This window comes from Glycine max, chromosome 7 (genome assembly GCF_000004515.6).
Source record: "Glycine max cultivar Williams 82 chromosome 7, Glycine_max_v4.0, whole genome shotgun sequence".
Taxonomy (NCBI): Eukaryota; Viridiplantae; Streptophyta; class Magnoliopsida; order Fabales; family Fabaceae; genus Glycine; species Glycine max.
In genome coordinates, this window is record NC_038243.2 from 16,263,079 (window position 1) to 16,274,573 (window position 11,495).

Consider the following 11,495-nt stretch of genomic DNA (forward strand, 5'->3'; position numbering starts at 1 on the left):
TTGGACTTAGTGATATTTTTTTCCATTTTTAATTCCTTTAGGGTATTTTTCATGGAAAGGAAAACAAGATAACAAAAAAAGATAGATTAAATTTGCATAGAAGAGAAAGAAAAAAGAAAGAAAAAAATTGAAATTTTATTTCTAATTTTTTCTTTTCTGTTTTTATTTTTTTAAAACGAAAAATTAAAAGAATGCATCGTTATTTATATTTCTTTTTCTCTTTATTTTCCTTCCCACTAACCAAACATACAATCTGGCTTTAGAGTTTAGACTATATAAGCCAGTCTCATCTCCGCGTGACGATGCCCATGATCACAAGAAGTTGTTATTCGCCTTTATTCAATCACGTACTAGTGCTTTTTTCCTACTTTTTGTTGGAACAAAAATAAAATAATGGTTACTTCTTGGTTATTATACCGTGGAAAAATTCCGCTGACATTTCCTTGAGGTTCTCTTAACTTATATTTTAAAAAATACTCATCTTTATATATGATATAACATTTGAGAAAAAAAAATTTAAAACTCTGATATTATTTTATTTATGATATGAATATTAATTTCTTTTCTAAATATTGTAAAAACCACATGGTGAAAAGAAAAATAAAAAAAGATGTGAAGAAAGAGCATGCACTATACCCGCGATATGTTACGGAATTGTTGAGTATCCAATAATGCACCATATAGCTCTTCTTCTGTTACGAATTGCTTCTGTCTCCCGAGGAATCGTGAGGTAAAATGTTTTGGAACAAGTCCTGTGGGCGCTTATTATTAACAGAGACTAATTAAAGTGTGTTGTGTCGAAGGAACTATGTGTTAATTGATTAAACAAATAAGATATGAGTTATTTTATTATGAATCTTTTAAATTTTCTAAAAAAATTAAAAAATAAATTCTCCTGCTGAGTTATTTCATCCAAATATTATTACTTTTTTCTCACATCATTTCAACGTTTGAAAGAATTAAATTGATAGACGTTTTCAGCTTTCAAAACAAAAAAGAGTCATTTTCTTTAGGACTAATATAACCAGCTCCTAATCTTAAGGACCAAAATAATGTTTCACTCTCTTTTCTTTCCTCCACAACCAGGACACCATATAACATCTAGGTAACCTGCTTTAGAGTTCCCTGGTTTTTTTCCTAAAATTTATTATAATTAAAGGGCTATCAATTTAGGCTAGACCAAGAACTTCTCTATTTTCCGCGACTATCATTACTTTAAGTTTAAGAGTAGCACCAGATGTTGATAGTTTTAGCCATAGGAATAATTCCAAAGCATATACAGGGATTGCGTGGTGGCAATATTAACTCTTTAAACAGATCTTAACCATAAAATTTAGTGGTCATATATTGATTTGAAAATGATAATATTTGAGGGAGACGTGTATTCTTTTTTATGAGAAATTTAATGAAATTTAAAAAATGTTTCAAGGAACCTGGCTCCCCTCAGCCTTAACCAAAGGCATTTAGAGCGTGGTAACCAATAGGACGAGGGTATCCGCCTGGTGCCCCTAATTTCTCTCTTTTCATTGCAAAGAAAATTATCCTCCTGAATGCTAACAACCTGTTTGGATTAGAAGAACTTTTGAGAGTTTCTCTATTGGAAAAGCTTTATATTTCTAGTAGAAAAAGCTCAACAAAGTGCATCAAACTTATAATCAAACAGGCCCGAATTGTCAGATGTAAAGCTGGAAGCAGATCTGCCCAATCATTGCTAGGAAAACAAACACTGGATGTGATGAATTACATTATCAACTTCTTTATATGAAGATTGTAATGAAAAAGGTTTAACTGAATGACATTTTATAAAATCAGAAACTAAAAAATGAAGTCAGTTTAACTGACAGTCTCTAACACCAACTATGGTGGAGGCATACTCCGACAAGATTTACAAAATGAGTGAGGTTAGAAACACATGGTCCTCAGTTTTACTAAAGATTGTGTAATGCACACAGAAAAAGTAACAAACAGCATGTAAAACAAAATTAACAGGCAAAACAAAGTTAATACATGTGTTATGCAAGAACTTAAGTTCTACTAACCCACTTCGTACTAAAATAAACTTGCTTCAGATGCATGCTTCATACAATGCAAGCAACCATTGTTACCATCTTTACCAGAACACAACCACAATATCAAAAATAAAAGGAAACCTACCAATAAGAAATATAAAAGTAATTGAAGTATCTTATGTCACCAATGTCTAAGCAATTAAGAATTTTGACAACTAGAATTATGACAATGTCTAGGTTACAGCGTGTATCAATATTCCAATGCTTCCGCTAGACATAATAAAACAACGAAAACAGTGTACTTTACAAAAACAAGATTCCTGAAAATTTACAATCTGCTGGTAGTCTCCAATGGCCGGCAGCTTGCTATAGAATGTTCCATTCCAATTAATGGAAAATACTTCAACAATAAAGCAGCAGCACCTAAAACATGTCACATCAGTTCTGCAATCAGTGTCAGCATTTCAAAACACTACATAACATGCAAATATGTAAAAACCAAGAAGTCAGAACGTTGATATTTTCTAGAAATCCAGTGCATATAGAAGAGAAAACATCACAATTATACTCCAAAAACTGACACTATGAAAGGAGTAAGACATTTGACAGAAAGGAGAACATGATTCCAAATCAATCATGGATAAACCTCCAAGTTTCTGCAGCCTAAACCTGAAGAAATCTAAAATCCAGCCAAAAGAAACATAAACTTCCCAGGGTTAATCATTATAAGATTAGCAAGCCAAGTGTCATTCATGACATCTGACCCCTCTTTCAGCCACCAATAAGGAGGGGGAAAAAAGCTCGGTAGTAAATGTACAAAAGTTAAACAGAAATAAAAAGTGATGAAATAAAATACAAAAGGTAAGGCAATCAGATATAGATCAGTTTCTCAAACACTTCAATGTACAGTTGCATTTTACAAGCTTTTAAATAAGCACCAAATCATTAAGCATATTAATGTGTACAAATGCTAAGGCAGAGAAGGACTTACATCCAAGTCCAACAAATTTTATGTAAGCTACAGCTCACTATAATTACGCCATACTGCACGAAATTCTTCACGGAATGTGTTTAGACGAGCTTTCAAGTTCGGTGTTCTAAAGCTTGCATGCAGGATGGTAGCTGAAAATAGCAAGAAAAATCAATTCAAAAGCAAATTCATAGTTGCTAAAAATCTTTAAAAGATTAAATTTTTTCTGTAGGCAACATACCAAGAAGACCAATAGCAAGAGCCCATAAAACAGTCAGGAGACCAGCAGAAACAAACCAAAGGAAGAAACTTGCTGCAGAAAAAGGGGGAAAGAATCAATTGACAGAATATCCCACATTATTAATGATTGAAAGAAACCCTGTTTCAAAGACTTCATTTACCAGAAGAAAATATCAAGACAAACACCCAACGTGGCCGACCACATATATAAATTGCTCTCTTGGATGATGGACGTCCACGAATAACAGGCCTGGAATTCAAATAGTTGATAAGCATGCATAAACTTCCAAAAGTCAAAAGAGACAATAACAGCCAAATATACTTACGTGAGAGGAGGTCTCATTTTGGCAGCTAAATGTGGTGAAAATTGCCTAACTGTTCTTGTTACCTTCTCACTAAAGGTACCTGCAAAGCTGCAAAATATTACCAATTAAATTGATGTGCAAAATATATAAAAAAATAAAATAAAATAAGCCCTTCCATAACAGTATAACTAAGACTTCTATAGATTCCCGGGATTGAGTGTAAAATTTTAAATATTTTACAAATTATACAGAAGCAAATCTTACTTAGGAAAAATAATCGTATAATAGCCCATCATCTGAGTATAGTCAAATATTTAAAGTCATACGCAAAACTCTCTAGAAAAGCCCATTGTACTCAGCAGTTGTGTTATAACTAGTAATAACCCTTTTGAGTTCATTTTTCTTCTCTTTTGGTAACCATGATAATATCACAGCCTCCTATAAATGATTTTACATTGCTACTCTCCCTCTCTAAATACAAGACTCTAGAGAACATAAATTTTCATTATATCAAATCAAATTCATGAACAAAGATATTGACACAGTGGTCTCAAGTAGACCTAAAATATACACAATCTGAAATACTAACAACTAAATTTGACCAAAGTTCTTGCTTTCCTACCATGCCAACCTTTCCCATCCTGCAGATTAAAACATATTCATTTTTATGTTCATTCCACACAAAAAAACTGATGTACTTCCTAAAGACATGGTAAAACTAATTGCCAGAATAGAACAAATCATCAACCTGCTACACAAATCAAGCAACAAAGGAACCATATCCAAAGCTAGAAGTACGCCATTTTAGCTTTATGACAGGATACATTATGGGAATTGAGACTGCAATTAAAGTCAAGTTATATCATCTAAAAAACCAACCCATATATAAACTTTACCAGTTTACCCAAGGCTTCTAATAAGCATGTTTCCACCTAAGGAAACTCCATGAACACTGCAAAGAGTATTATTCAGTATTCTGCCAAAGGCAGATCAGGATTTCCTTAACACCGCTACCCCCACAAAGCATGGCATCTATATTGTATCAGCCTGGAAGTAAATGGGATGACTCGATAGAGTAAACAATTATTCTGCACAACTGGAGGCTCGGGTTAACAATGTGACAAAAGAAGAAAAAAAAGCATAAAATTGAAGCACATTTGTTGCACAAGCACAGAAGTCAGATTAACACTAAAAATGGCATCAAAAGCATAAGTTCTAGACTGATACAAAACCTTCCCCCTAAATAGCACAATCAAATAAACTTCAAAACCAAAATGTTTCCATAATCAAATAAACTTCAAAACCAATTATCTACTGCTACATATAAAGATAGCCAGTAACACTGCTTACCTGTCATTCAGAAAAGCAATGTTGAGTGCCGTAAGAAGTGCAGCTACAATAGCAAGCGGCCTCCGAAGAAAACCCAATACTACAATTCAAAACGTTGATAATTAGACAACACATCACCTAACATCAAAATTTGAATAAACAATATCGATCACGCTCACTTACTGAGAACAGAAACAATCAAAATGAAGTAGTTGGTCCGGTAGCTGCAGCAAACAAAACCACAATCATCACTCAACAGCATCATTTCACAACCCTAAAATTTCTCTACTTTGACAATCCAGAGCACAATAAGTCAATAACAAGTTATCCCCAAATATAAATAATGCTATCCTATAACTAATCATCACATCCTCGTAGCTTGAAATTGATCACGGAACCCAAAAAACACACGATAATATATATATATATATATATATATATATATATATATATATATATAAAGTAAAACAGTATGTAGTTGGTTCGGTAACTGCAACAAACAAAAGCACAACCATCACTTTCATTTCCTACCCTAAAATTTATCTACTTTGATAAAATCCGGAGCACAATACGTCAATAGCAAATTATCCCTAAGCATACATAATGTTATCCTATAATTAATCATCACATCCTCGTAACTCGAAATTCATCACGGAACCCTAAAAAACCAAAATAAAATAAATTCAAAATGCCATCAACAGTAAAACCTCCAAATAAGACCAAAAAAAAGGTAAAGATCACGGAAACAAAAATCCATGCAAAAACAAAAGATAAAGGAAATGAAATGAAATTTCGTTAGGCTGATCATCTAATTCGGCGAAAAGATAGAAACAAAGAGAAAATGAGAATTTTATGGATTGTGAGTTAGCGATGAAATTGAGAGAGGGTTAGGGAAGGTTACTAGTAGAGATTGCATTTGAGGCGGCTGTTCCATTTGGAGGAAGACCTGGGAACGGTGAATCGCGAGAAGAATTCCGACAGAGGGCGCGGCGGCGACGACCAATCCACCTCACGGAGCGCGTCGATCAGATCCTCCGCGGTTACGTTTCCCCAATCCATTATTATCTCTCTCTGATTATCGGAGAAAAGGTTCGGTTGGAAAAGGAAGTGAGGAATGAATTGAATTAGAAGGTTAACGAAACGAGGAAGGAAGGAAGAAGAAGAAGGAAAGTTGGAAACTGGAAAAGAGTGAAGAAAGAGAAAAGGAAAATGAAGCTTTCGTTTTTATTTTCTGACTGGTCTTCCTTCGTGGGTTTGGTTTTGTAAAAAAAAAAAAAAAAACAAAGGAAAAAATAGAATAGAATAGAAGAGAAGAAAAAAATGAAAAAGTAAATGAAACATGTCTGAGCCCGGGTTCGAACCGGGGACCTCTAGTGTGTGAGACTAGCGTGATAACCAACTACACCACCCAGACAACTTTGTTCTCAAATCCATTAACTTAATATATAATTAATTCTTAATTGCACTTTTCTTTTAGCTTTTCGGCTTTTCCACAAATTTGCCATCAAATTAAAAAAATTTCACATTCTGTTACTCGAATTTTCGAGTATTCATCACTCAACTTTTTTTATACACACTTGGTCATCCAATTTTCAAAATTATATGATTTTTCTTAATAATTATAATTAAAATAAATGACAAATGTTTTTTTCAGCATGTGGTATAGAATATGCCTCAATAAAATGATGTGACATTGATGCAACATATATTTGGGTGTGGTTGAATTTAATTTTGAAAAATAAATTATTTTTTAAAATATATTTTTAATCTTTATATTCTTCATTTAAATTTGGTTTTAATTTCTATATTTTAAATTCATAAATTAGTCTCCTAACCTTTAAAAATATATGAATTTAATCTCTTAACATATCAAATTTACATACTATTTTGTAAATTTGAAGAAATAAATTCACCAATTTCAAAATATAAAAACTATAGTCAAAGTTGGCATTTGTAAATGCACTAGAACTCAAGTTATATAAAACTCAATATAATAAATGAAAATAATAATTAAGAATAAATAATGAACTACCTTGAGAATCTCATCATTTATGTCATATCGATCACGAATTCTAATCTTGTATTTGGATGGAGGATTTGAAAATTTTTAGAAAATTTAAATACATAATATTTTAATTGTCTTGATTTAAATTTCTTCTATTTTTATAAACATTTTGTTTGGATGAAGTAATTCAATTTCTTGTATTTTTATTTCCTTGTTTTGATAAAGTAATTTAATTTTAATGAAATTCAAATTTTTTTAAAATATTTATTTAAAAATTAAAATTTCAATATTGAATAAAAATAAATATTAGTCATTTTTTAAATACTTAAATATTCAAAATAATTTTAATGCTAGAAAATATTTAATAATTAATTTTTTTAATATTTAATAATTAAATAATCAAAGTAATTTTAATGTTAAACAATTTTGAATCTTACACAATATTCTTGTATTAACCCAAAAAAAAACTTGGATTAAACAATATTGTAAAATTAAAGATGAATGATATGTAATTCCTTATTTAATCTAATTTCTTGTTAAAAAAATACAATTACGTAGTTTCGCAATAATTTTTAAAAACTTATTGAAAATAAATAATTACATAATTTAAAAATAATCATCTTATACAAAATTCAAATATTGATATTAATTTCATTGTTCGTAAGAGAAGAAAATACTTCAATACATATCAAGACATAAAATCATATATCATACACATTGATGTTACTTTATTGATAATACTCAATCATTCACGAGCTATTTTACAAATTAGAGAATCCAAAACAAACAATTTTGGAAGAATCAACTTTTTTGTCTTGCTTTGTAAGAATGTAACTCATTTATTCCTAGTTCACAATAACTTGACATAGAATAAACAAAATAATGTAAGTCACAACAGGAAAGACAGATAACTTAGTATGATATATGATTCCATTCAATAAAAAATCAACTAAAACCATCATAAATAAAATGTAGAGAAAAGGTTACTCACCAAACAATTTGTACACAGTTTTCTATTAACTAAAACCATCATAAAAAAAATTAACTAAAACCATCATAAATAAAATGTAGGAAGGACACTTAGTCCCTGACAAAATTTTGAAATCTCTGTCGTCATCATCAAGGGTAATTTGTACACAGTGTTCTTTTCACACAATTGGGGTGGTACCGATTGTCATAAGCTATCAGAGTATCTCAGCAGGATTCAATCCATAAACAGCAACAAGTCAACCATCTCACTTATATTCTCAACCCTTTCTCAATTTCATACTTGTTATAATCAAAGTGTGAATGGTAGTTTACCACAAATTAACTAAATTCCACACACACAAGGAAGCAATCCTATCAATAAACATGCACACAGGACTTCAAGATTAATTAATGCACATAACCAAGCTAATTTTAGACACCTTAACTTACATCAACTAATATAGAACCATTTAGGCATAGTATTTGTCATGGTACATTCCAAACGATTGAGTTTCCTAAATTCTTGTACTATAGACATAGGTTATAAGCTATTTTTGTTGTCATTAGAATTTTATAATTTATTTAATGCAGAGAACTATATGTTCCAAAGTTATATCTATGAAGGCACAAGTTCACTCACATTAGAATTGAATACCGTGTTGGCTTTTACACTCATCACATGTGCAAGAGACAAGAGAATCATATCTAACCAAGGGTATGGGCTTTAAATGGTCAAACAAGCACCCAACCCTCAACATTATACAGAAAAATTCTGCAACTTCACCACACCTTTGCCATGTTTTGGCATTATATTCATCAAATATTCTATAGACCTCTAAGAGTTGTGCGGCCAATTGAATTAAGTTAAGACATAAATCTAGAGGACTAGGAAAGGTTTTAGACTAATTCTTTATAGATCAATACCAGTTTCGATTTGCACAAGAGGAATCTCGCACAAAAGATTTTATCATATTTGCTTGACAAGGTCTTGGGCAAGGCTGACATTAGGATTTCTAACTTTTTCTAAGCTTAGACGTAGTCAAGAACTTGGGCAAGGCTGACATTAGGTACCCCTAAGGTATAGGAGAAATAGGGAATACAAATTTAATCAGTGGATTGCACATTATTCTTTCCACTTTGGCCCAAACAGTGGTTGTACACTAATTTTTCCTGCACCTAAACAGGTTTGACATTTCCCACCAAAATGTTCATTAAATATTCTATTAAATTCTTAAAATTATGGGATCAAATGTGTTGCAAAGAGGACATCTAGGACTAAATTACTGTAAAAGGGTAATCTCTGGTTCTTCCAGACTTGTACACATGAATTTATGCAATGCAAGACATTCGCTGTCAAAATTTTCTAGCAAGTAGTTTTGGGATTGAAGTTGCTTTTTCACTACTAGACAATCTCCTTTTTAAATAAATTTCAAAACCATGTCCTATCATAACTCCTAAGGCACTAGAGACAGTTATTCAATAGAAGTTTCTAGCTCAACATTCCCTACAGAAGTTAATTGCAAAAATGATTCACTAACCACTTTGCATCATCAAGTCTCAAATTCTTAGTAGCATTTATAAATTAAGTTAACCACTTTTTTTAGAGTTAAAAAGGACATTTATGATTCACAAACAATGATTATCTTTATCTACTCAAGGAAACAAAATCATTAGTCTTCCCAAACAATATTCACATCACTGAATCAAGCAAGTGCACTTACACACCAACACTAACACAATTCACAGATCTAGCATTAGCATATAATATAACTATCTTACATGTCAATCTTAATTGTGTAACTTCAAGCACTAGGATTATTTTCTTCTTGTGATGGAAGAGAAGTGTCATCACTTTGTGTACTATTCTAATGTTTTCTTATTGTATCTCATAGTTAATTAACAGTTAGTAAGTTGTTTAACATCTCTACTCATAAATAAAGTTTAGTGTTCCTTTCATCTATCTCCCCATTTTTTGCTCCTCTAAATTTTAAGTTACCTCAGGAGCTCCCAAATCACATTACTACTAATAATGGGGACAAATTTAGGGATGTAGGTACCTAAAGGGTATGCAGATGCCCATATGGGTATAAAGATTAGTATGAGTAATTTTAAAAAATATGGGAATGATAATGGGTACTATAGTACCTTACTCAAGACAATACCCATTGTTGTCTGTAATTCCATGGGCAGAATTTTGGTTTAACACCTCCCACAAATCAATGTTAGCATTGGGTTGATTCATTTTAAGGGAGATGTCCTCTAGAATAATTCATTTCAAAAGGGGCCCAATTTCCATATAAGGTTTTTGGAAAACATAAATGCTATATAGATGATTTGAAAAATTATGTTGAACTCAACAAGGAAATGAAGAACACACCATCATAGGGAACTTGAATTTAAGTTGGACAACTAGGTCAATTAGAAATTCAATCCACATATCTATGGACCTCTTGAGGTGATTATTAGAGTGGAAGTTGTGACCTACATGTTGGTTCTACCAGCTTATTTGTATATTTACCCCCATCAACCATGTATCTCAGCTGAAACATGCTATCAATCCAAATGTTATCAAAGGAGCATGAGTTGCATGTTTAATCAGTAGTAGTTCTAGTCTTACCACATATGCTAGATGGCATAAGTGAGATTTTGAATTTTTGATGCGGCAAAAATCTCAAGACATGAATACTATTGGGAAGCAATTATTCATACTTCACCAAATCACATGAAAACCACACAAAAGCAATTACTCATACTTTACCAATCCAAACAGACCCAAAATTCCCAAATCACATGAAAGCAAAAATGCAGATAACACGAAGAATAAGAAGAAGAGGAGCCAACCTGGGGTTTCGATGATTGAAGCGTTGTTGTTGATGATGATAACGATTGTTAACTCATTGGCAAGTGCACCAAATTGTCTCAAGTAGTAAAGTACTCAGAAGTCCGAGTGTTGAATCCACAGAGACTTTGTTTGTACTTAGATTGATGTAAACCCAATTTACAAGCAAGAGATAAGAAATTTAAATGTAAAATTAAAGAACGCAAGAGAGGGAAAGGATAAGAAATTAAAAATAGAAGATTAGTTGATAAGATAAAAATTAAAGAGATAAGAGATTAAAGTAAAAGATAAGAAATGTAGAAGATAAAATAGATAAGATAAGAAAAGTAAAAGATAAAGATAATGATAAAAAGATGAATTCAAAATTTAAAATATGTTGAGGTTTAACATGCCTAACTACCCTTGATGTAATATTAATGTTTTTTTCTATGTAATGTTTTCCTAATTTCCACCACCCACATCTACTAAGACACTCAACCCTTATTCCTCACGATGAAGAATCTAATTTATCTATTCTTTTTCCCAAATCCATTTGCAAAGGTAGAATAGAAAATCGCATGAAGAATGAAGATGTATGCAGAGCAAAATAAAGTCACTCTATCCCTAACAATGAATTGTTTAGATGTCATTTTCCAATTCTTTAGAAATTACATCTCCCAATGTATAACCCTTAAAACTAATGCATGGATAATCAAACCACACAACAACAATAAAGCACAGGAAAGAAACAATAAAAATTGGCATTGTATTAAATAGATAATAAGGAAAGATTACAATACAAGAGCATTTGGCTGCTAGGCTCCCAACAATATAGGGGTTTAGCCTCTCA

The 11,495-nt window shown here is 31.7% G+C and overlaps 1 protein-coding gene and 1 non-coding gene across 4 annotated transcripts; both read right to left on the reverse strand.

Annotated features, from left to right (window-relative positions):
- Window positions 1-2,201: 2,201 nt before the first annotated feature.
- LOC100527037 (uncharacterized) lies at window positions 2,202-6,152 on the reverse strand. Of its 3 annotated transcripts, none has more exons than XM_026129062.2 (8): window positions 5,755-6,152; window positions 5,037-5,077; window positions 4,875-4,953; window positions 3,546-3,632; window positions 3,381-3,469; window positions 3,221-3,292; window positions 3,001-3,131; window positions 2,202-2,453 (listed from the first exon to the last, which is right to left on the reverse strand). In XM_026129062.2, exons 1-7 carry the CDS (start codon window positions 5,910-5,912, stop codon window positions 3,028-3,030), a joined length of 630 nt encoding a protein of 209 aa, XP_025984847.1. In that variant the 5' UTR covers window positions 5,913-6,152; the 3' UTR covers window positions 2,202-2,453; window positions 3,001-3,027. The 3 variants fall into 3 exon arrangements, with proteins under 3 accessions (XP_025984847.1, XP_006582872.1, NP_001237681.1); XM_006582809.4 differs by having other exon boundaries at window positions 2,202-2,432; window positions 5,755-6,128; NM_001250752.2 differs by lacking the exon at window positions 2,202-2,453 and having other exon boundaries at window positions 3,015-3,131; window positions 5,755-6,043.
- Window positions 6,153-6,193: 41 nt separating this feature from the next.
- TRNAV-CAC (transfer RNA valine (anticodon CAC)) lies at window positions 6,194-6,267 on the reverse strand. The gene has a single exon. It is a non-coding gene; the product is annotated as a tRNA-Val (tRNA).
- Window positions 6,268-11,495: the final 5,228 nt, after the last annotated feature.

What these genes read in the sequence shown, in the direction of transcription:
- LOC100527037 (XM_026129062.2), bottom strand. Translation starts at nt 5,912, where the DNA reads ATGGATTGGGGAAACGTAACCGCGGAGGATCTGATCGACGCGCTCCGT. An exon ending in TTTGATTGTTTCTGTTCTCA is followed by an intron (nt 4,954 to 5,036) that starts GTAAGTGAGCGT and finishes TTTGAATTGTAG; the next exon opens with TATTGGGTTTTCTTCGGAGG. An exon ending in TGTCTTGATATTTTCTTCTG is followed by an intron (nt 3,293 to 3,380) that starts GTAAATGAAGTC and finishes CTTTTTCTGCAG; the next exon opens with CAAGTTTCTTCCTTTGGTTT.